The sequence below is a fragment of the Emydura macquarii genome, unplaced genomic scaffold (assembly GCF_026122565.2).
Source record: "Emydura macquarii macquarii isolate MOO-44397 ecotype Brisbane River unplaced genomic scaffold, CSIRO-AGI_Emac_v2 contig_1253, whole genome shotgun sequence".
In the NCBI taxonomy this organism is placed as follows: domain Eukaryota; kingdom Metazoa; phylum Chordata; order Testudines; family Chelidae; genus Emydura; species Emydura macquarii.
In genome coordinates this window covers 25,771,238-25,796,109 of record NW_027131390.1, presented here as the reverse complement: position 1 = coordinate 25,796,109, position 24,872 = coordinate 25,771,238, and the positions used below count along the sequence as shown (strand labels likewise).

The window sequence follows — 24,872 nt, the reverse complement described above, 5'->3', positions numbered from 1 at the left end:
TTTAATCTATGTTCATACTTGAAGGAATCCGCAGGAGAAGCAGTTAAGAAATATACTGACTGATATTTATGTTTTTCCTCACTAAAATTTGGAAATGACTTCAGTCTCTCACAAAAACAAAACAAAACAAAAACATCCCAACAAAAGTGAAAAACTTCTCAAACTATAATGATTATGAACTACAACAATTTTGTTCATTCAAATGCAAGATGACAAAAAGTAATTACCTTTCAGAATCTCCACTGATTGTCTCCCCTGCTCTCTGTTGAGAAGAACAAAAAGTAGTATTTAGTATCTTGTTAAAAAAATACTTCCTCATCTGATCAAAACCACACTATCTATAGGAAAATGAGGTCACAGAAATAAACCATAACAGCAGCTCAGTAACTCTAAGAGGAAGGAAACTGAAAACTTAATTTTAATTTCAATATTAAAAGTGATTTCACAATAATGATACATTTAAAAAACCTGCATTTATAAAATAAACCTCAGCTGATGATGTTATTGTAATGAAGGCTCTTTAAAATACATAGTGGTGTTTTACGATTAAGTTATTATATTTTCTTCAGAACAGGGCATATACCAGGGGTGGCCAAATTCACTGACCCTTCGAGCCACATACAACAATCTTCAGAAGTCTGAGAGCCGAGACGCATTTGCTGGGGCTCAGGGCTTCAGCTCTGCAGCATGGTGATAGGGCTAGGGGCTTCTGCCCTGTGTGGGAGGTGCCTGCCGAGGCTCGGCCTGCTACTGCTGAAGCCCTGAGCCTCAGCAGGTGCACCTTGCAGGGCTAAAGCCCTGAGCCCCACCACCCCACCGGGCAGAAGCCCCGCGTCCCACCACTCCATTGCAGGGCAGAAGCCCCGAACTCTCCCCTCCTCAGTCAGGCAGGTAGAGAATGGGAGGGAAGATGGGGGGTTCCACGAGTCGCACTTCAATTGTAAAAGAGCCGCTTGTGGCTCATGAGTCGCGGTTTGGCCAAAAATGCTGTAATATTTGTATTTCAAATGAGCTGAGTGGGGATTTTAAGGAAAAGGAGGCAACTGTCAATTTAACTTACTTTGCTGCACAGAAATTATCCATATGAGGGCCTATAGATAAATATTTATATGCCAGGAGTAAGTGATCCATGGATAAAAGAAGAAAATCTTCTGGAAAATGTTTTGTTTATGAAGAACTTAAACCAACTTTCCCTGAAGGAGAAGTTTTCTCACCAGTTAAGAAAGCAATAAAATAATTTCTTCTCATGAAATCAACCAAACAGCTTGAAACCACAAACATATAAGTTCTAAAATTTTCATACCAATTATGTATTAGGAAACAGAAATGTGTGAGTTTTAAAAAATGAATTCTGGAAACTTTTAGAATTTAGTCAGTAACAGTAATGAATAGTATATTGTAAGAGCCTCGGCATGTACTAGTTTTCTTCCTCTGGATTTCCTATGTAGTAAGATATCTGTGTATCTGAATACCACTACACTGAAGTTTTACCATGAGGCTATCCAGCACACATGGGCTCAGAGAGGCGAGAGATTTTTGATTAGTCATGGGGGCATATTTCATATGTAGTGACAGGAAGTCTCCAAGTGCAAGGCACATTTCTTTGAAATTGCCTTCTCTAATGAAAATACATTGCAACCTGAATATTTAAAAAAAAACAAAAAAACAAACCAACCACCAAGATAAGACACTGCACTGCATATGCGTCTCTCAGTGGGGTGAAGAGGAGAGAACAAACAGCAAGCGACAGATGTGTAGTCATGTTGCTAAATGTCTTATTAAAAGGCACTCAGATGCTATGGTGATAAGTGTGGTATAGCAACCTATATAGAATAGAACCGAAAGTCTGTTGATTCTCTTTAACTATCTAGGTTACGAACAAAAATGTCAAAGAATTTTAAATAATCTTTCTTCCATTTATATATATGGGATTTATATGTAGAAGTATTGTTCAAGAAAACTTGAGGAACTCGTGCGTACAATAAAATCCACACCACATTGCAGGACAATGTAGTTTTGTGTTGAAACTACACAAAGTTTCACAAGATTTTGAGGCAAAATTCTAAAGGGACAAATCCTGCTCTTTTTACCTAGCTATTCTGGAAGTGCTGGGCCAGATTCTGACCTCTGTTACACCAGTAGAAAACTGGATTAACGCCACCAAATTAACAGAGTTACTCCAGATTTACACAGGTGTAACTGAAGCCAGGTCTACACACGCCACGAAATTCAGCGGCAGTCGATGGGAGATACATAGAGTAGCTTGTGTATCTCCCGACGACTTCCTAAATTCTAATTAGTGTGGCACCAATGGCAAATGCCATCCCGTTGATGCACTGTTACTCTTTTTGCGGGGATGGATTTACTCAGTCAACTTCCGCATTAATTGAGCGCGTCTGCACTGCTGCTCAATCAATCCCACAAAATCGATCCGGTGGCGCCAACAGTGCCACCGTGAGTGAAGATGTATCCTGAGATATGAAGATGTTCCTTTAGTCTGCTCTGGGTTCTGTAGGCATAGCTGGCTCAATTCTGGCCACCTGATCTGTCTGCTTTGCACTGCTCTGGAAAGCCTGCTTAAACCCTGCATAAAGGAAATCCCCTGGAGGTGCAGAGCAGGCATAGTGGCTCTCCTTGCCTCTGGCATAGGGGAATTGCCTGATTGCTTCTGCATTTCAGCCATTCCCAGCTGATGGAATGGCCTCTTGGAGCCAGAGGCAGCCAGGCATAAGTTAAAGGAGCCTTCAGACTACTGTAATTTACCCTATGGACTGGGCTAATCTATGGCCGGCCATGGAATCCAGGAGCTACATGGATGACCTACAGCTAACTTTGCCCTACAACCCTGAGCTGTGCTGAGCACCCTTTGGATGCAGCTCACAATGCTTACAGAAGCTCCCACAGGAAGAGTGCTCTTAACACAGGAACCAGGGGGGTCACCCAATGAAATTAATAGACAGCAGGTTTAAAACAAACAAAAGGAAGTACTTCTTCACACAGCGCACAGTCAACCTGCAGAACTTTTTGCCAGGTGATATTGTGAAGTGCAAAACTATAACTGACTTCATAAAGGATTTAGACAAGTTTATGAAAGATAGGTCCATCAATGGCTATTAGTTAAGATGGTCAAGGATGCTACCCTATGCTCTGGGCATCCCTAAGCCTTTGACTGTCAGATCCTGGGAGTGGATGACAAGAGGCTGGATCTCTTGATAATTGCCCTGTTCTGTTCATTCCCTTTGAAGCAGCTGGCATTGTCCCGTCGGAAGACAGGATACAGGGCTAGATGGACCATTGGCCTGACCCACTATGGCCATTCTTATGTTCCCCTGACTCTCCTGCAGTGCAGCACAGCCTGGTAATGACTTAATATAGCCATAAGAGCCCAATTCTACCCTCAGTTATATTGGTGGTACAAAATGATAAAACTAGGCTCTTCAATCTTTAGTAATGTCTTTGATCCTAGGGTGACAGAGTGCTGGGAGCTACCAGGTGAACCCACACTCTAATCACTTAGGCACCAATCAGCTCCACTGGAGAAGGTTGATCGGGGATATGCAACTAATCATAACGTAACTGATCAGGTTGGGAGGGCTGATGAATCAATTAGCCATCAGCTGAGAGGTATAAAAAGACACAGAAAGGAGAATCTAGGCTAGCTGAGTCCAGTAAGCTGAGATCTCAAGGAAAGGAGACCTTTGGGAAAGGGTTAAAGGACAAGAAACACTATAAATACTTTGCTGCACCACAATGTGTTGGTGCTATAAATAAATTTACACAAAGTTGCCACTGACTGGAGAGGTTGAGAAATTTCTGGGACATCAGAGGATGGTGATGGAATGTCCCCTATTACACCCAGCTATAAGTAGTTTTATAGCTATATAAGTACCAAACAGTATAAAATGAACTCACCAAATGGATAAGATTATTCTTAAATGTTACAAAATATCATAATTTATAGTTCATATAATTGTATTTAATAAAAAACAAATTGTGCCATTATTTACATAGAATAGGACATGATTCTGATCTCATTTACACATTCTAAGTCAAATGGAATAATGGTAGTATGACTGAGCCCTCCCCAGAGTTATATATTATTGTAATTCCTAATGATTTGCTTAAATTCAAAAGTAGGTGAACAATGAATGGGATTGCCATTTGCGTTCCAATGTCAGTTTGATATTTAATAATGGGTTTGTCTATTCTACAGTTTTTGTACTGATTTAATATAATTCCATAGATTTATGGAAATAAGTTGTAACAGTAAAAACACCTTTATACTGGTATTACTGCATATACACCATGGGATGTTTCACCAATTTAGCTATATGGGTTTCTAACCTGGTATAGTTAAACTGGTATAAAAAGTGAGTGTAGACCAGGCCAAAGAGAGATGTTTCTTCTTGATGAGATCTATAATTACCCACTTAATTACATTAACGCCTTCCTTGGGCCTGATTCTCCACTGCTCTGCTGCTGATTTGAATATGGAAGGATCCTACCAGGATACAGGGATCCTCCAAGATTGTAGAACTGGAATAGCAGCTCTTACTCTACACCCCTTCCCTGGAGACACCATGGAGTAGTTGTTGGAGAAAAGGTTGTTGGTTGAATAGGACAATGCTAGGACCTGCTGATTTCCAGATGCTTATAGCAGGCTCCTTGGGGAAACTGGCGCAATGTATACCAGCCTTCTTGTTCACTAATATATTTGTGAATGGAAAACACAAAACAGAAGAAAATTTAATTTTTCTTTTGAACAAATAACCACTGAAATGTATTTGAGGTGTTTCCCAGCCCTAGTTTAAGATACCTATATGTAACCCTTCTGCCACTTGGAGTCTGCAGCAACAATGGCTGGGTTCAATATCATGGGGTTCCTTTTCAATAATACAACACAAAACTAGCTTGAGACCCCATTCAGTAACCTGGGACAACTACATCACCCCTGGGGCACCTCTAGAGGCGATACTTCCTCTCTCGCATGCACAGAGTCTGTGTGTAGAAAATAATAAAATAATAAAAGGAGGAAAGTAACCAAGCATTAACTTGGGAAAATACTGCAAGCAAGATTCATAAGCATAAAACCATTAGCAAAACAACCCGCCCCCCCCAAGAGTTCATTGGGTAGTGTCCTTTTGCCTTAGATTCCTAAATCTAGCAACCAAAAGTTCCTATAACATGCCCCTCCCTTCACAACACCCCCCACAGTTGTTCTTGGTCAGTGAAGACCCAGAGTTCAGAGGTACATTTGCGGAGTTCACCCTCCCACCCTGGCTGGGAGAGAGGGGAGGAAGGCACCTTGCTCTCTCTGCTGTCCAGCCACTCACCGCTCTGCCATCTGCCCACCGCTGCGCTCTGCTCTGCTGGCCACCTGGCCAGTTGCCAACTGGCCACCCACCTGCTCCTCCGCTCCACTCGCCAGCTGCCTACTGCTCCGCTCCAGGATGTCTTGAGGTCCCACCACTTAACAGCTCTCAGTGATTTCAACTCCCACTGACTTCAGCTACAAATGGGAGAGCCTCACTGTTAATGCATATTGGGCAGTCTCTTGCATCAGAGACACTATCCCAAAGCAGGTCTAATGCTGAGACTTGGTTATCAGTGATTTCAGCTCTGTGGTGTATAACAAGACTCTCAATTAAGTCTTAATCAGCTCTTATTACATTCTGGAGAGAGGAAGGGTCAAATGGTGTACCTTAGCCAGTTATTCCCCACTTGTCTTTAACAAATTTAATCTTTTATTGATTTCAGACCAATTATCCAAATTATCAGTTAATCAAGATAATGAATAAGAATCCCAAAAATCTTAAGATTTTCTAAAATAATATATGTGTGAGTTTTAAAATTTGTGAGTTTTTAAATTTGCCTTCTGATTTTTCACTCTTTAAGGGGAAGCCACTTGCCCCCAAATATGTGAGAGCTTTTAAGGATCAAATTTCAGCTTCAATTCCACATGTAAAGATGTTTCCTTTTCATTACCTGCTCGGCCGGGACTCTCCTTACCTTCCACTGTCCCAACGGTGGGAGAGCTACCATTCTAGCCCCTGCATCTCCTACTCCTCATATTATCCCATTTCCCTTAGCCTCTTCCTGCACCCACATCCCTTTGCACCCCCCAGCCTTCCTCCTGCCTCCACATCTTCCTGCAACCCCTTTCTACCTCCTGTCCACACATCCCCCTCAGCCATCCTGCCCCCCCTTCTGACTCCTGCCACCAAATCCCTCTGCATCCCCATTGGCCTCCTGGCTCCTGTTTCTGTCCTCTGCCCCTCATATTCCCCTGATGCCTTTAGGTGTGCCTTCAGCTCCCCACTCAATCTCTCAATTCACTTTTTATAGTACACAGCCTGCTCCTCACAGTCCTAGTGTCCCATCTAGCCTCACCCCCACCCCCAAAAAAAGTCATAGAGTGGCAGCCATTTTGCCTGTGAGCATGGTCTCATTAAAAACAGTGATTGGTGGCAGCCATCTTTATTAGGAACAACCTCACATCCACATGCAGATAAATTGTAAGGAAATAGCAGCCATCTTGCTGGCTTCAGCCCCATTGACTGTTGTGGGACATTGCAGCCATTTTGAACAAAGGAAAATCCACAACTTGGCAGCCTTTCATTGTGTTTTCATGAGACAGGCAAATAAACAACACAGCATCACTAGATTCATAAAAAATATCATGAGAGTTTGCAAATTGTTGCAGTCTTGAGTGTCTAAAGTTAGGCATCCAAATCCATTTTGGCCAATAAGTTTTAAATTTCTATAATTCCTTCCATTTGAGAATCTCCATATACTTTTCAGGCTTTAAATCAGTTAGCCTCACAATATGTCAGTGAGATAAGTAGTATTATTCCCAATTTACAGATGGTGAAACTGAGCCACAAAGAAGTTAAGTGACCTGCAAAATCTGTGACAGACACTGGAATAAAACTGAAGTCTCAAAACTTCTCACTCTCACTTTCAAGTCTCTTCTGTCTACATCTCATCTCCCCTTATTCTCCTGCTTGGATTCTACACTTTGCTCACTTGGCATGCCACGTTGCTGTACTTCTCCCAACAGCAACTACAACTTTCTCATGCTGTCCCCTATGCTTGTTATATCTTTCCTGATCCTTTGTACCATTCATTGCCCTTCATTCTTCAAAAGTCACTTACTTCATTTAGCTTTCCAAAGCTAATCTCCTGTCCACAGTTCCTGCCCTACTTTATTCCCTCAAATACAAACATATTATAGTAGTGTACAAAAATAGGAAACTAAAATACATACCCTAACAAAATTCTAAAATGTTAAAGTAAAAAAAGCATGCAACTCAATCCTTTACACTTGTAACTCTCTTTGTTCATATAACCCCACCATCATCCACCCACCCATCCTTTGTTTGTTATCCTTTATTGTGCCATTTCTACTGTAGATTAAGTTGCTCAGGACAAGGAACTTTCTTTTTTTTATTTGTCTGTACAATGTATATCTATAGTTCTATGTAAGAAATAAATAGCAATAAATAATAAAAAACTACAAGATTTGTCCTTCCCTGTATGATGATGTTTTAAATCTCAGTGAAACATTAAGAAATGGAAATCATAAATCAAATATGATTCTTGAGCCTGAGTTAGGAATGTTTTAATATAATGTTGACTCCATTATAGGTCCAGGCTACAGAACTGTTAAATTATTTTTTTTTAAAAAAGGAACACCAAAGCTCAAATACACCCCATCACGCTGGCTGGATTGTGGGGCGGGGGGGGGGGAAGGGGGAGAAGCCTTGAGGTGTATTCAGGAGCTCTGATTACTCCCTTCTACACCAATCTCACGTTTGGGGTGTCACGCTGGCTAGATTGGGGGGCATTGGGCATTTATTATATTATTTAACATCAATGTGTCAAAATCATAATAATTAATATGAGATATGCCGTGTCAGGTATTGTTAGAAAGGCTATAATGTGCTAAGTAAGATCATAATATTTATGTTCATGTGTTATATGTCTAATGGAAGATATGGATATGTTTGATAAACCCTGTATTTCAAATTGTGCTGTGTCTGGGCAACACCCCAGATAGGATGGCTGCAGCAGTAGCCTGCTTAATGGCCCATTAAGAAATTCATAGGTACAAGGGGCCCAGGGGGAGAAGCCAGGGATATACCTGATGAGTCACCAGGACTTACTCATGAGACCCTGGACTCCATTTTATTCCTGTATAATTCCACAAGCAGCATGGCCAAGACCAAAGGACATAAAAGGCAGCTGCACAACATCCATTTTGTCTTTAGTCTGTCTTTAGTGTTCACCTACCTCTGGATCTACTCATCTACAACTGAACTGAATTTAAGCTGTGAAACAAAGGACTGAGACCCATCCAGGTACTGGATGTATACCAGAGGGACTATACAAGCCTGCAAACTCCATAATCCTTCTAGAAACCTGATATATATGGACTTTCAAATCATTTGTATGTACCTGATTGATTTAATCCTTTAACATTTCTCTTATAGTTTGTTTATTTCTTTTTATAATAAAGCTTTAGTTTTAGTTACTAAAGGATTGGCTGGCAGTGTGGTATTTTGAGTAAGATCCAAACTTATATTGATCTGGTACTGTGGCTGATCATTTGGGGTCAGGAGCAACCTTTGTGGTAAAGAGCATAGAGTTTTAAATAACTGGTCTCTTTACTGGATCTAGTGGCTGATTGGGAGCCAGAGACTGAAATGCAGTAAAGAGGGCTGTGTATATTTTTATTTTGGCTTTGTGATAACCAGTGTAGGGAATCAGAAGCACTGTTTGTGGCTGGTTGGGAAGTCTGACTTCAGTGTCACCCACCAGTGCTGAAAGAATCTGCTTTCCTTTTACAGCCTGCCCTGACCTTGGCATTTTCAGGTGGCTACCCTAGGCATGGACGGGTCACACACCCTATGTATACACTTTGAAAAAGGTCATCCATTCTAGTGAGGTTTAGGTAGGGTTTAAATATTCCAGATATGTACTGCAAGCTGTCACAATCTAGAAAGATGTTAGTTTGCTGCTATACTGATGTTACATGTAAGAATTTCTATACTATATCTATTAGAATTGGATGCTAATCAGATTCATTAATCATCCTTCCTGGCCATTTACCTTGGTAAGGTTTGAAAGCTTTCTGTTGAGAGATATTTGCATTAAATATAGGTTTGGTTTTTTTTGCAGTGACACTACTTACCACCATTTTTCTTAATTACTTCTTTTGTCATGTCCATAATACTTAACAGCCAGTCTCCTTTAAGAGCAAAGTGAGCAAAGTTTATAAATGGCACTGTGCTAACATAAAGGCATTAATGACAATGCCATTGCACTTGTTTAAAATATGACAGAGTTGACAGTCCATACCAAATGTCTCTAAAAATTGCATGGGAAATGAAGAGAAGTGTTTTTAATGTTAATTTCTTGCACATCTATTTCCATTGATTGACACAACCACCTTTGACAGAACAAGCAGCTCAGGATGACTGCAATCAGTGACTGATACTGATACTCTATATTTCAACTGCACATTCTGTTCAGATGTGATTGACTGACATTCAAAATACATGGTAGTGACAAATGTATCTGCATACATTGCCAAGATGTTTAAAATATTCTGTGGAGATCCTGTGTAATTATTATACATTAATTTGCATATTTGATTTATGGAATGTCTTTTGGATTAAAATGTTGCCATGGTAAATATGTATTTTTAATCAAAACCAGAGTATGTGCCAGTATTATTACACCGATAGTACAATATAAATGTAAAGACAATAAGTAGCATCTTTATTTGAAATCCTTTTTTCTCCTCAATTTCCTAGCTATTTTGGATTCTATATTGTTCAGAGGGATGTGTCTGTTCCCTCTTGTTGCTGCATACAATGACACTTTCAATGATCCAATTACAATAATTTATCTAATACCGATGTCAAAGATGGTCTTTCTTCAAATAATATTTTATAGCAGATGAAAAGTACTTCTATAACAACAATGTTGCACCCTGGCACCAGGAAGTCAGGGAATTTCATTATCTGAAATGATTGTTTAGTAATAGTGCATGAGCTGCCACTCAGTATAAAATTCTATAACAGGTTTCCCATTTATACTAAAAGTGAATAATAAAAGTGACTTCATTCCACCCAAAGTAAATTAGGAGGTACATGCCTCAGTACCTACAAGAAAAGAAAACTTATGTTGGAGTGATCTACATTTTCTTGAAACATAATGTGAAAGATCATTCAGCATACCATGTGTGTCAGCAGCACAGTATCAGTTAAAAGGGTCACAATAAAATCATGAATAATAAATGTCAGAATTTCTAGTGCAGTTAAAATGGTATTAAAATATGAATGAACCAAGTTGATCTCCCTAGAATTACAGCAGACAGCTAAAGCTACCTAGTAAAAGAATTTTTAGAGACAGCTGCATCATCTTTCCAACTGTACTACTGCCATCCACATATGATTTATTCATATTAAAAGGCTAAACAATTTTTTTCTCATATGCCTCTTCATTCTGGAGTTAATTTTAGACATTGAAAAATGGAAAACTCATTCAGTCCATTTAACTGTTTCCTACTCCACATGTTAATCAATGAAGCACTTTCTTTTTCTAGAAGTGCTCCCAATATACACAAAATTAGATTTAGGAACAGACTGAAATAATGAACAAAAAAATTAAGAATTTTTACAGGTAATGGGAACTGCCTCAGTGAAACAGATCACTGTGTAGCAAACCACGTCTGATAAATCAACTGGCACATGGGGTGAGCTGCTGACATAGCTACAGTGGAACACATGGCTGTACACAAGCAATGTTTCCTGCACATGCAATATGTATGTATTTCTTATTTGTGATTTCAGTATTCATATGGTTTCTAATGCAATAAGGAGCTGATCATACACTCATTGACATTGATGACAACACTCCCACTGATGTCTGTGGGTAGAGGATCAACACAAATATGTTATATGCACCTAACTTTCAACATAAGCAACACATCACTATATAGTCTTTCTTTACTTTGAGACAAGAATTTGTCATCATTTTGGTGAAGCACTGCTTTAAACAGTGAATGCACAATCCCATTTCAGCACACAAAAAACAATGATGGTACAATGAAATGCTAGCCGTACAGTCCACTACAAATAAACAAAAAAAAAAAGTATAAATGGGCCCAACCTAGAACTCCTTTGAACTTTTGGAAAATGAATCTGCATCTGAGCTTTGCAGCTCAGGCTAAATTTTCAGAAATTGCTGTACACTTGAAGACACCGTGACTTTAAGCGGGGGGAGGAGATGAGGGTGTTATCTGGCTTGTCAGTGGAGAGGGAACAAGGCTCAGAAGCTGCTGCAAAAAGAGGGAGTGGGTCAGCATGGCAATGCTGACTTATCCTCATGGACTGGAAGGGCTGGAGAGTTCAAAAGGGGCAAGCATGGTGGGAGAAGCCCCTTTCCGCTGGGCAAGACAGAGCAGCACTCACCCTTCTTCCCCTTTAGGTGGCAATATACCAGGTTTGATCAGGACCTGCTATGTGTATCATGCTAGCCGTTCCTTTCTAGGGGGACTGGGAAGGAATTTTTCCCTCACCACGAGATTAGCCTAGGTGGAGTGTGAGGGGGGTTTCGCCTTCCCCACAGAGAGTTTGGGGAGGGCTTTGTTATGGTGAGCAGGGAAGGATGTTAGGCTATGATGCTGCAACTCATTATGTAACTGTGGGTCGGATGTCCAGTACAGGTACTTCATAGGAAAGGTGTACAGTGGCCATATAAATAGCTTGGTAAAGGACTTAAAAAGGAGGTATTGGTTAAAGGAGTGGAAATGAGGGGTGGGGTTGGGGCTCCTATGACTGGTATGGCAGCAAGCCAAGCCCCCTTTCTTATAGCCCACCTGAATCCTCATTCAAGGTAGGGGATGGTAAGGTTCCAGCAATGGGTTGGCTGAGGACCTGGATGGAAAAAGAGGGGGGCTGGTGGAAGCCCCCCCCCAGTAGATATTGAATGAACATGGAGTTACCTGCACTGTACACTTTTATCTGCCAGACAGTCCCAGACATCTAGTAATAAAGTTGTGGACTGATTAAAACCATATGAAGTGTCTCCTGCTCTTCTTTCAGTATAGCTGGACAATGATGTATCTTTTACCTATGTAAAGGGTACATCATCCCCCATAACATACATTTCTCAATCAGTTATTACCTGCTATAAAATTTTGAAAAAACCTGCATAAATTAGCTTTTATTTTCATGATCCAGAACTAGTGATCTAATTGGTGACATTCATACTTTACATTAGATACAAGAATGTACTGTAAAATTGCAGACTATGGACGTGCACCAATCTAATGCATAATTCACTTGTATTGAAGTGCTGCAAATACACACACACACACACACACACACACACACAATATTAGAGTGTATCCAAATGCAGTAAAATGTGCACTAGCACAGAATTCCGAATTTTCTGTCCCATAGCAAAACCAGCATTCAGTATTCTGACAGTAATAAGAACATATACAAAATAATCAAAATGATGAAAATTTAATCACATGCAGGTTTCTGTACAACAGATGAAAGATCGAGACTGACAGTGGACAAATCAGGTCAATGCGGGGAAAATGTGTTTTAAAAGGGACTCTACTACTTTCCCTTGAGATAGCAAATGTTCTAACGGGCACACAGCCACCTAATTCCAATCAACTTTTTCACAGCTCACTCTTAAAGCTTTTACATTCTAGTGAACAAAACAGTAGCTAGTACCTTAGCCTACAGAAAAATCTGCAGATGAAAACCGTCAGTTTTACTCAATCAACATTCAATGAGATAAATTAAACCAAGTTTGAAAATGAACATGGGGAACAGAATAAAACAGGATTAGTAACAATACAGTTTTTGGCCTTGAGGTCACCAGTTCAAATATGGCTAATGATGATTAGAGCCCCAGGCCTGCAAAGATGTATGCATATGAAGAACTTTACACACTGCTTACTTGCATAAGTTTGTTCTCAACTTTATATGGCTGTGAGCAGTGTGTAAAGTTAAGCTCTTGCTTAAGTCTTTGCAGGATCAGGGCCTAAAAATTATTGTCGTCAAAATGTTGTTTGGTACTTTATGCAATTCAGTCCATTTTCTAGTTATTTTATAATCTAGTCACATCCACCAGCACAGCTGGCACTAATTAGAATCCTTTTTGGTCATGGTTTGAATGAATTTGGAACCCTCTATCACCTTATGGTATGTCTACACAGCAAAAAAAAGTGAGTTAACTTGGGTTAGCTAAATTTGAGTTAGCTAACTTGGGTTAGAGAAGTGAAAACATCAACTCAGATTTTAATTATGAATTAGCAACATACATTCAAACCCTACTATAGGCTTTCTCTCTCATTGCTAATCTGAGTTATAAACCAAGTCGCCTTGTCTTCACTGCTATTTTAACCAGAGTTAGCTAACCTGAGTAAAGATGACACCTTTTTTGCAGTGTAGACATATGTTTAGAGGTGACACTCCCAGAACAAGACGGAGACACATTGGTGCCTCAGTGTAAGATAGATGACACTATAGCTATCTGTGCCGTAACCTTTTTTGAATAGAAAGATTTAATTCTCCAGCACCGTCTATCTGGCACCTTTCATAAGTACTAAACTCTCTTTTAAAGAGAGATCAATGTTATGGAAATTGGGACATTACACTGAAAACACCAAACTTTTTTCTTTTTTGGTTGTTCTGCATAGTCCTAATCATTTGGACATTACATAAGGAAATCATTTTATTGTTAATAAGTATCTTATTTTTGGAGAATAGTAAAGTAAAATGTTAGGAAATAGACAAAAACAGTAGATTATTATTTATTAGGCTTTTAATTTTCTACTATTTAAACGAGAAAAATAAATTCTAAATTAAGTTTAATATGTATGAAAATTTGTATGCACATGAATATTATCAAAATAATGTGCATTTCTATAGCACCTTCCATCTTGCATCCAAAAAACACTTTATTGATACTAACAATTTAACCCCAAGATGCCCATGAAGAAGGTATAAGGTATTGCAATTTTATATGTGAAGAAACTGACACAGAAAGAGACGATCAGGAAGACTATGGCAGAGCCAGGTTAAAAGCCCTCCTACCTCCCACTGTTGTGTCTTACCCACAAAGTCTACCTTTCTTCCATTGATATGAACTAGGAAATAGACTTTGTTTGAATGCTAATTAAAACATATGTAAGTGTAATGTTACCCTGATAATTGTAAAAATTATGTTTCTATTTTAGAGAACAGGGGAGCTCTCCCATAACTCATTTTACATATGTAATTTCCCACAAGTCAGTAATTAAACATGATGCATGCTAATAGAAACAAACTTGCCTTGTGGTTTGGTAGAAAATGGGCTAAGATTCTAAGGTTGCAAGAGAAGTGGTTTCATATATTTATATTATTCAGATATGGTCTAATTTTCAAAAGGTCACACAGAGTCAGTTAGAGCCAAAGGCACACTGCAACTCTGAAAATCAAGTCAATATGTTATCTTATTGTCAAAAGAATCAATCTATTTGTATTTTGTTGTACCTCATCATTTAAATTGCTCCCACTTGTCTCATGTTGCTGATATTTTAGATAATCACTTCTTCATATGGATGACTGGCTCTTTGCTTAACTTTGCATCTCCACTGCACCACAAGTGAATTGTTTTTATTTCATATAACTTCAGCCACTGAGAAAATAAAATATGGTACTACATTTTTAACGTAAGTTCAGATAGTTAATAAAATACTACTAGTTTTGATCAATATTATATTAATAATTTAAAATTTTAAACTTCTATTCTATTCAGGTTCTATTCTATCCAGCACTGTAATGTCAGAGTGTCTTGAAGAAGTGCAGTAAGCGATGTGACTAATGTCTGTCACATTTGTTCTCTCATTTTGTCCCCAAAAAGAAATGTGTAGGGTTTGCTTGGGGTTTCATTTTATTTCAATTTTTCTTAAATTATAATTTAATATATTATATGTACCATGTGCTATCTGTTTATATTAGCAAAAGCAAAGTCCACGAAGTGCACCTTACACTTCGATGACGTTTGTGATGGTTCTTATTTCCAGTGGAAGTTTGTTCCACATTCTTGGACCAGCCTGAGAGACCAGCCTGCAGAGCTCTGTCTCCTGCACAGAGAAAATTTGTCATTGCAATGGACAGTTCTATTTTGCCTAAGGAGCACAGCTGTCATCTGTGTCATCTCCTTGTGATGGAGCTTTAGCAATTAGGTATCCTGGACGCAGATTGCTGCGTGCCTTGAAGATAAAAATGAACACCTTGAATTTGACATGGTATTCTATGGGAAGACAGTGTAAAAAGCAGGGGTCAGATATGAGGTGCTCATGGAAGCCTGAGTTAAGGAAATAGGCTGCCACATTCTTTAAGTGAGGGTAATTTTTAACAGTGAGGGTAATTAACCATTGGAACTATTTAACAAATGTAATTGTGGATTGTCCATCACATACAATTCTTAAATCAAGACTGGATGTTTTTCTAAAAGATCTGCTTTAGGAATTATTTTGAGGACGTTTTATGACCAGTGTTATACATGAGCTCAGATTGGATGATCACAATGGTCCCTTCTGGCTTTAGAATATATGTATTAGTTGGTGTTTTCTGAGGGCTGATGGTTTCAGGACCAAGTAAATAACATTGCTGTAGTCCAAATGGGAGGTGACAAGAGTGGATATGTACTGAGGTTAAGTCATCATCAGCCAGGATGGGAGGCAGTCTCCTGATCTGCTGTAGATGATATAATGTATTACTTGCAGATGCATATCAGTGAAGAATCCAGCAACACTCAAACTGCAAAACGAATTGACCAATTGTGGTTGTGCAATTTCAACCAATGGAAACTGTACCACACATGCAAACTCCTCAAAGTGATTCCCTTTGCATAATTCTCCATCTTGCTTGGATTCAGTTTTGGCAAGCTGTTTTTTATCCATAAGATGATCTCATCTAAACACTGCCAGTTTAGTGACAGTCGTGCTGTCATATGTTGTAAAGGATAGATAGAACTATGTGTCATCTGCATATTTTTGGCACTTGAATCAAAAATGTCTCCCCAGTTCCCTTAGTGGTTGGATGTAGATGCTGAATAGGGGTAGAGAGAGAACTGATCCTTGTGGAACTCGACAGTGTGTGGGGGTCTAATGGTGGAGTTTCCCATCACTTCTCCTTGGGTGTTCCCTTGCAGTAAGGGCTCTGACCATTTTAGCACATTCCCCTGGAATCCTGCTACCTACCTCAGGTGGGAAGGGAATATCTCATAATGCATTCTATTGAATACTGCAGGGGTCCAAGAATATGAGAATTGATCTCTGCTCTTTGTCCATTGACAAAGAGAGATCATCCATTAGTGCCACCAATGCTATTTCCATTCCATGTGCCGGTCTGAATTGTGCTAGTTCTAGGATTTTTGCTGTAGCATGGATGAGTATGAAAGTGGCTTTTGTTCAGCTTCTCTATGAGTTTGCTCAAAAATAGCTGTCTTAATAGAGGGTGTTAATTAACCACGTCAGATATATCCAGGGTGAATTTCTTAAATGTTGGTCAGACTAAGGCTGGAAATGGGGGAAGGAAGATTCCTTCACAAAATGAGACACTGGCCATTTCAGTCATGAATGGCCCAAGTTGCTTCTGACTGTCTTTCACCAACCTAGAAGGGTATATATCATTCAGACTCACAGATATTTGATCAAGTCCCCTTTAGATGCCCTATATGTCTTGTGGACTGAATGAACCAAACTCAAAGAGTGAAGGTAGGCATACAGAAATTGGATCCATATGTCTTCTGAAATCTTCCCAAATGTGAGTGAATGTAGAATGATAGATTAAAAAAGCCAGATTTTTCCTATTAACTTATCCTTTGAAAAAGATGAATGCACTAAAACCTTTTGACCATGTATTAATGTTAGAAATGTTGGCATTTACAATGATTATTTAATGGCCTGATCCTGCTCTTTCTGAACCCAGTGGCATAAAAACTTGTGCTTCATTAAGGGCAGAATTGAGCCTTAATTGTAATTTATAATAAATGAGCTTCAAAAGGTTAAACAGTGTCTTTGATATCAGATCTAAGCTATATGGTTTTAATCTGTAAATCATGGCAGTAAGTTGAAATAGTATCACCTGTACTGGGAAATAATTACAGCTATGTGAGTTTAGTCCCAAAATACTGAGATTTACATTGCGGGATCAAGGGGTTTCAAGTCAGATTGATCCAGATTTCTAGACACAAGCTAATGTATTTCAAAAGGATTTTGAGTGAATTGTCTACTCCCTGTTTTGAATTTGAAAGAGAAGAGAGCTGAGATAATTGGCCCTCCACAGCTCTAGCTGACTAGGGGAATTTCAGTCCATAAATGGGGTCGTATGAATGTATATATTATGAGTTGGTAATTTCTAACACTATTTGCTAGCTGTCAAGATGATCTGTTAACCTAACACTAACATTGTTTCCTTAACTGCTCATCTCTCTCCTATGGACTGGTTCTTCTCAACAGCCTGTTGGCCCATATTTATCCATTGAATCTGCTCCCATTCTTTCCTAGGTAAGGTTGGCTGACCTCCTCCCCCAGACTGAACTTTTCCAGCCCTGCTCTCTGGACAGGGCTAGCCTGCTCCTCTATTTACACAGTAGCAGCATTCATTGACATTGTGAATTGATCCATTTATTTATTGAGTTCCTTTTTTAATTACAAGGAGCACCTACACATAGCAGTTCTAAGCTCCTGTTTGACTAAAGATATTAAATTCTTAGTATAATTTACCAATTCTTTGGATATTGTTACAGAATTTAGATATACAGAAGACAGAATGTAATATGAAATGTGCTGATATTAACAACTTTTTAAATTAACTTTTTTATTTCTGTAAGTATTTCCTTGAACTCTTTGTAATCTTTTCCATAGTGAAGATCATATATTATTTTAAAAATATTTAGTTCTTTGAATAGTGTAATTTAATTAAAAACTGGTTGCATTAGAGCAGTACTGAAACCAACATTTTCCACCTTGGATGCCCTTCATTAGACACCTATTTCCATAATAAGGCTCCTATATAAATGAATGCTGAACCTCCACAATGTGCATTGATTTCAATAGGATTTGTAGAGTATCAATGCCTCTGAAAAACACTCATTTAGGTGCCCAAAAATGGATTTATGTGGCCAATTTAAAGCTCTCAGAGGGCTTCAAGTTAAGAACAGTCTAGGATCCAAGTCTGTATACGTTTGAGTGTTTAAAGATGACTAATTCCTAAAACCCAGAGACTCCACTCTTCTACTGCTCAGGAGTAGGTGCACTGGAATGCAGGCCATTAGAAAGGCCTAAGAGAATGCCAAAACTGTGATAGTGATGTCATCCTTTGTACCAAATATAGTACACACTTAATTGCCTTATAAATCACTTGACACTTAGAGGCACAACAGGCTATATGTGGTCAGAGAAAAAATGAAGCTGAATTTCCTGAGTGGAATAAGGAGCATTGTGCATACATCACAAGGACTTCTTCATATATACCTAATGGACTTCTGTATGAACATTATGAACATATTCTCTACCAGATCTGATCATTGACCACAGACTTAGCTAAAGGAAACGGGTTTTTAGAAGTAGAGGAAGGAAAACATTTTTAACAATTTTTTCATACCATTTATAAAAAGAAATTATTTTAAAAATGTATTGCAAGGTCATTCTTGCTTTAGATAAGAATTCCATGAAAAAGCAAAATACTATTTGCGTCATGGATCTACACAGTTAAGGTTTAAATTGCTGAGTTTCTAACTGGCAGTCGAGTGAACCCATGATGTGTACAATTAAAAAAAAATCCAGTTCCAAATAATGAGTCAGATTCTGAGCTCACTTACATTAGTGCTAATCAAGAGTAACTCTACTGACTTTAACAGAGTTACACTGATATGTAGCTGAGATCAAAATTTCACCCAATAACTACAAGATGACACTATAATTTTTTCTTCTGCCAACTTTAGGATAATTCCAACATTAGGATAATTCTTGTGCAAGCCTTAATTAAAAGCACATCTTCACATATTTTTGAAAATAGAATATGGAGCTTAATTCTGATTTGAGGAGACTGATCCAGAATCTGGGAAACTGCTCAAGAAGATGTAGGTTGAAAGCACAATTTTTCTCTGACTATTGCAAAGTGCATTCAGATATCTTGCATGCTAAAGGAGATTTAATCAAAATTAACTTGCTGGCAGGCCTGTAAATGGATATACACCACCACTGGTTCATTCTGGTCCCAAGATCAGTGAGATTATAAGGGAGATAAATTTTTATTGGTATGATAACAGCAGAATAGATTTCTGCCATTTGGAATAAAGGACTCTTTGCTCAGCTAATTCATGGAACTAGAAAACTCTATTCCAGAAGTCTGCAACAAAGACTGGTTAGGGGATTTGACAAACGTCCTGCAGTCTGATCCTTCTTCCACTGGAGTCAATCACAAAAATTCCATTGAGTTCAATGGTACAAGGTCTGACCTTTTGGAAAAACTAGTTGCCAGTCTTCAAAGAAAATAAGAGAACCATGACCTTCAATGGTCACACTATGGATTTAAGTAAAGCACAATAATATGCTCCCATCTAGAATGGCTTCCTATACATATCTTTGATAGTAATCTTTTGAACTTCATTGTTGTAATTTTATAGATTTTTGGATGCTGAATCATGACATATTCCCTTTTGTTTTGTTTGCTCAGTTTGTTTCTTATGGTTTATTGAAAGAAAGTTTCATTTTTAAATATTACCAAGTAATTATAAAGTCTTGCTGTCTGTCCTATAAAATACCACAACAGATATAAAATAAAATGTGTAATTTGTTGTAATCCTAAATTTTGCCTCTCTAATTGAAGCCTACTTTGTGTGTTATAACAACATTGGGAGGGGAGTTAGAAAATCACTTTAATTGTTGTAACTTACATTTTTACTCTTAAAAGAGATCCTGAATAAACTCAGGGATTGTTCTTGAACAAGACATTGATGGCATAAACTAAATTATATCTGGTCATTTGACTTCCCCATTTAAAATACAAAGACAAAAGGAAGACTGAATAAATTAACAGATGTTACAAATGGTGAATGTGACTGTTATAAGTATACCCTTGAATTTATATTGATATTTGAATAACTTAGTCTACCTTTTTTTACTGACTTCTAAATTTCTATTTACTATATTTTCATGTATTTTCAGAGGTTTCTGAAATTATATTTCTGTATCTGAATCAAAGGATTCTGATTCAGTTGCTAATCCACAAACTACTAACTATATAAAGAAATGGCTTCTGATTACTCATGTCCACACACCAACCCAAATATATTTACACAAATGTGTGTGTGTGTGTGTGTGTACAACTGTACACTTAATTTGCATGTGCAATTATGGCAAAAGCACGTACAAATTTGGTATTTGCACCTATTAATGACCAATTAGAAATCTATCTTCAATCTCAGTAATTGTATGCCCAAATTATGCAAGCTACCATGAGCACATTTTTATTTGTGGTCCTAAATTTCTGATCATCTGAAAATAAGAAATAGCTTACCCTAGTTCCCCCACTGCAATTTGAACTCCACCCATCTTTCCAAAGGGGCCAGTTTGGGGATCAGTGGCCACCAGGAAGCCCATAGAAGCATAATTCCTGCATAAATCATGATGCCATCAGGATTAGGGCACTGCTACACCATCTATATCAATGGGAGTTTTAATGTTTGTGGGATAAGGCCCTTGGGTGGTAGGCAGGCAGTGAAATTTTAATATAAATATTATAAGTTCTGAAAAATGATAACTCAGAGCAAAATATATGAACTGTTTCCATTCTACACTTCCAGTTTCTATTATTAATAATAGTCATTTATATCACAGTATCACACAAAGTCTCCAGTCAGGCTAGGAACTCCACTGTGTTGAACTCTGTACAGACACTAGTGAAAAAGACAGTCCCTGCTCTGGACAGTCTATGGTTAAAAACCTCATGACTGGTGCAGCAGCTACAGGATTGATTCTCCCCTCACAACAGTTTCACATCAGTGTTGCTTTATTGATTTCTGATTTACACCATTAGAAAGGAGAGGAGAGTCAGGCGTTACATTTTTCTCTATGCAAGCCTAGCAACAAAACTTGTGTGTAGTGTTCTAGCCAAAGCCTGTGAGAATTCTAATCAGCCTGACATTTTTGTAAATTATTAACATCCCTTACATTCATCTCTTAAATCACAAGGATTTTTACGAAAAAATAATTGATCTTGCTAAGAAATAAAAAGGTAATCCCATCATAAAATAAAGAGCTGGATCTTGGCAACAGCATGAAATCTTTCATAGTCCATCCCCTGTTCACAAAAACAAAGACTAGAATTCTATGGAAATCAGAATTTGTAAACAAAGAATCTTGATATGCTATCCAGACAATCTCAAATGCAATATATTCTATCTGGATATGTCATTTATTTTAGATGCAGATGTAGCTTTGCTACATCTTTATTATAGTCACTGTTCTGCTACACTTGGGCAATTCATGCTCTACAAAAATCCTTTTTTTATTGCTTTGAAACCCATGTATTCTTTATTCTAAGCATTTTCTACACTAGACTTGTTCTAAAGTGAAGCAGCAGCCTTAGTCCCAGAGGCTTTACATATCTCTCTAGTTCAGTAAGCTGATGCTTAACCCATCAAAGATACAACACTTGCAAATTTATTATGCTCAGCTAAAAATAAAAGCTGCCTTTGAGGTTTTTCTTCTAGTCGCTCATGTAGGGGGAGGGGGTGGAGACAGGAAGGTACTTTCCTGCAAGCTGCATATAGCTACAATTCACAGAGACATTTAATTTCTATGATTAAAAAACAGAAATGTAACAAAAAAACTAGGAAAAAAAACAGAAAAAGATAATTTCAAAATTCCTAATTATGAGATACTTTATACAGATTATGTTAGTGCACAGTAGGTAACAGACTGATCAGACAGAAGCATCCAAAAAGAAAGATTTCGTTTCTTTTGATTTTTAAAAATGCCCATCCAATTCTCTGGGTAAAATCACACTTAAAGCACAGCAACAATTTAGGATCAAAGTCCAGTAAACTAATCTTCCCAAATAGTCCTAACCCCAAAATTCTTTCACCCCCACCCACTAGCTCAACCTTCCTCCCCTACATCTCAGGAAAAGCGTGAAAGAACAAATGGGATTTACAGTATGATCTGTAAAACGAATGGGAGCTTTGGCAAACCAAAGAAGGAAATGCATCCCACAGCCAAGGATCCTTCACTGAGAACACCCAGCTTCCAACCTTATCACACTTAAACTAGAGATTAATTTGCCCCAGATAGCAATTATCACTGTCTCACACAGGGATATAGACTGCATCTGAGGAAATCAGAACTCAACTCATTTAAAACATTTTAAAGTCATTTTGCTCTAATGGAGATTCCAGGCATCTGTTTGGTGGCTGGAGATTGCATCTCTGACTTCCGGCAGAATATGCCCTCAAAAAGATCTGAAACCTTCATTGTGAAGGGGTTGGTGTCCATTGAGAGTTCATAACACCTTGGTTTGGAAGGTCATTGCTAGAATTATATTGTATTTCCTTCACCTCAATCCACTGATTCTAACATGACGAGCCATTGTGTTAATCAGAAATGATGATCTTTACACGTCTACTTTTCCCCTTAGCAGTTTTTATATTGAAACATCACATCATGATCCACGCTACTATCTGCTATATATTTTCATGGCAGGAAAAGCTGGTGTAGTACAAAGCAACAAATAGACATTATCTCAATTAATATGTATGGATACAGAAAATGCAACAAAACAAAACAAAACAAAAAGGGTTAAAAGAGGAGTGGAAATCTCTGCCTAACCAAATGGGTAGAAAATATGCAGATCATGAAAAATGCCTAAAACAAGGCAAAGAGAACAGGCAGGACACTTCACAGCAATGGTTTTTACATTACTGGATTTAACAGTGAGCAAAAGCCTAATTACTGATAATCCAGAAACATTGTTTTAAACAAATTCACATGCATCTGAGGTCTGGAAAAATGAGGTTTTTGCCTCCCTTCTTCAGGGAACAATGATAAAGAATGCATTCCCAAATAATATCCCTTGCCAGGCTGGGTTTTTTGGGCAGCTGGGAATGGCACAGTAACTTGTAACCAGAACCACAGGTCTTAGTTCTGTTCTTTTACGTGATTGGAACAGATGAGAGACATATTTGTGTTATAGCAAATTCAGCAATGCTCTAGTGTTTTGTGGAATTCACAATCTATCAATAGAGTATATTATCAACATAAATCCCTGCTAAGATTAAGGAGGAAAGGAAAAATAAAGATCATTCATCCCTGGTGAAAGCCATGGATGTTTGCATTTAACTGAAAACCTAATAGGAATTATCTGAATCTGCAGATGGAATCTAAAAGACACTTTTATACTGCTCATTTGAAATATCCACCAGAATTTAGAGAACAGGCTGTGGCTTGATCAGCGAAAAGTGGAATTTAGTGTCCCTTGGTAAGATGCAGTAAAATGAGCCTATAAACTGAAGGAAGAGAGATATTACACGTGGAAAATGGATTGCAGATCTCTTCAACAGAAGTTATCACCATCCATGGGAACCTTTAGAGTATAGTCTTCTAAGTAAACACTGCTCTTAGAAGCTCAGTCATGTGGGATATTGCTGATACTTACTGTTCCAAATGGAACAAGCTCCTGAACTGCACCTTCACACTATGAGCACTTGCAAGAAACATGTATTTTACCCAGTGAATGGAATTAACAAGAGACAAACATGCAGCAGTAGTACTTCTAGATCTTTTGGGCATTGAGCCCAGTTTGGCTTAATTTTATTGTGAATAATGTCCCTGACACTGAATGCTTCATAAATGTATCAGTTGACAAAATAAAATGAATACATCTATTAAAATGAAAAACTGAAATTTGTTGTTAGAACCATATGATAGCTAGCATTTGCTTACTTTGATTTTAAGATTTAGGAGGCTGGTGAATGGCGACCAGTTGATGGGGGGGGCGGTGCACTTGCACAGTTGGTAGCATACCCTTCAATGGACCCCCGGCCAGGGTGTCCGCTCCTCAGTGCGGGGGTCTACCCTCTCGTGGTGTAGGTGGCTCTGGCATGGCCAATAGGTCCTTCATCGCCTGGAACACCTCAGGTGTGAAGGGGACCAATAGGTGGTGTGGGCCTCTGCTACTCTCTGTGGTCAGTGGCGGTGCAGGTGCCCAGCTCGACGCCCGCCTGGGTGGAGACCCCTTCCGAGCTGACTCCAGCTTCCCTGAATTTTTTGTAGCCAGCTTCGGTGCTGGCGAATGCTCCTTCCCTGAGTGTGCTTTCTTTTGGTACTTCTTCAGCACTGGAGATGCTGAGCAGTGCCAGGTCAACTGATGCCAGAGGAGCACTTTTTAATCGATGCTGCAGTACTCGGTTCCGAGTCCAATTGTGGCTCCGAAGCCAGTCTGAGCATCACCTCCATCAGAAGGGCCTTAAGTCTAATGTCCTGGTCCTTCTTAGTTCTTGGGCAAAAGCTCTTACAGATCTTACACTTCTTGGAGACATGAGCTTCTCCCAAGCACTTTAAACAACTCCAATGCGGGTCGCTCAGTGGCAAAGGCTTCTTACAAGAAGCATAGGGTTTAAACCCTGAGGACCAGGGCATGCTCCGACCCTGGGAACTTATTAACTAGCTAATGAACTAACAAACCAAACAACCAACTTTTAAAAACTATATATACTAGGAATAGTTAGAAACCTAGAACCACGAGGAAATGGAGACTTGCGAGAGCAAAAGAGCTGTTCCATTACCATCA

The 24,872-nt window shown here is 38.7% G+C and overlaps 1 protein-coding gene across 1 annotated transcript in view; it reads right to left on the bottom strand.

Annotated features, from left to right (window-relative positions):
* LOC137153984 (connector enhancer of kinase suppressor of ras 2-like) overlaps positions 1–24,872 on the bottom strand; it is a 474,493-nt gene that overhangs the window by 92,204 nt on the left and 357,417 nt on the right. Inside the window, exons 16-18 of the mRNA XM_067549753.1 lie at positions 11,502–11,541; positions 9,639–9,668; positions 7,423–7,454 (exon numbers count right to left, since the gene is read on the bottom strand). Of these exons, the coding sequence (XP_067405854.1) occupies positions 7,423–7,454; positions 9,639–9,668; positions 11,502–11,541 (102 nt within the window). The remainder of the gene's footprint in view (positions 1–7,422; positions 7,455–9,638; positions 9,669–11,501; positions 11,542–24,872) is intronic.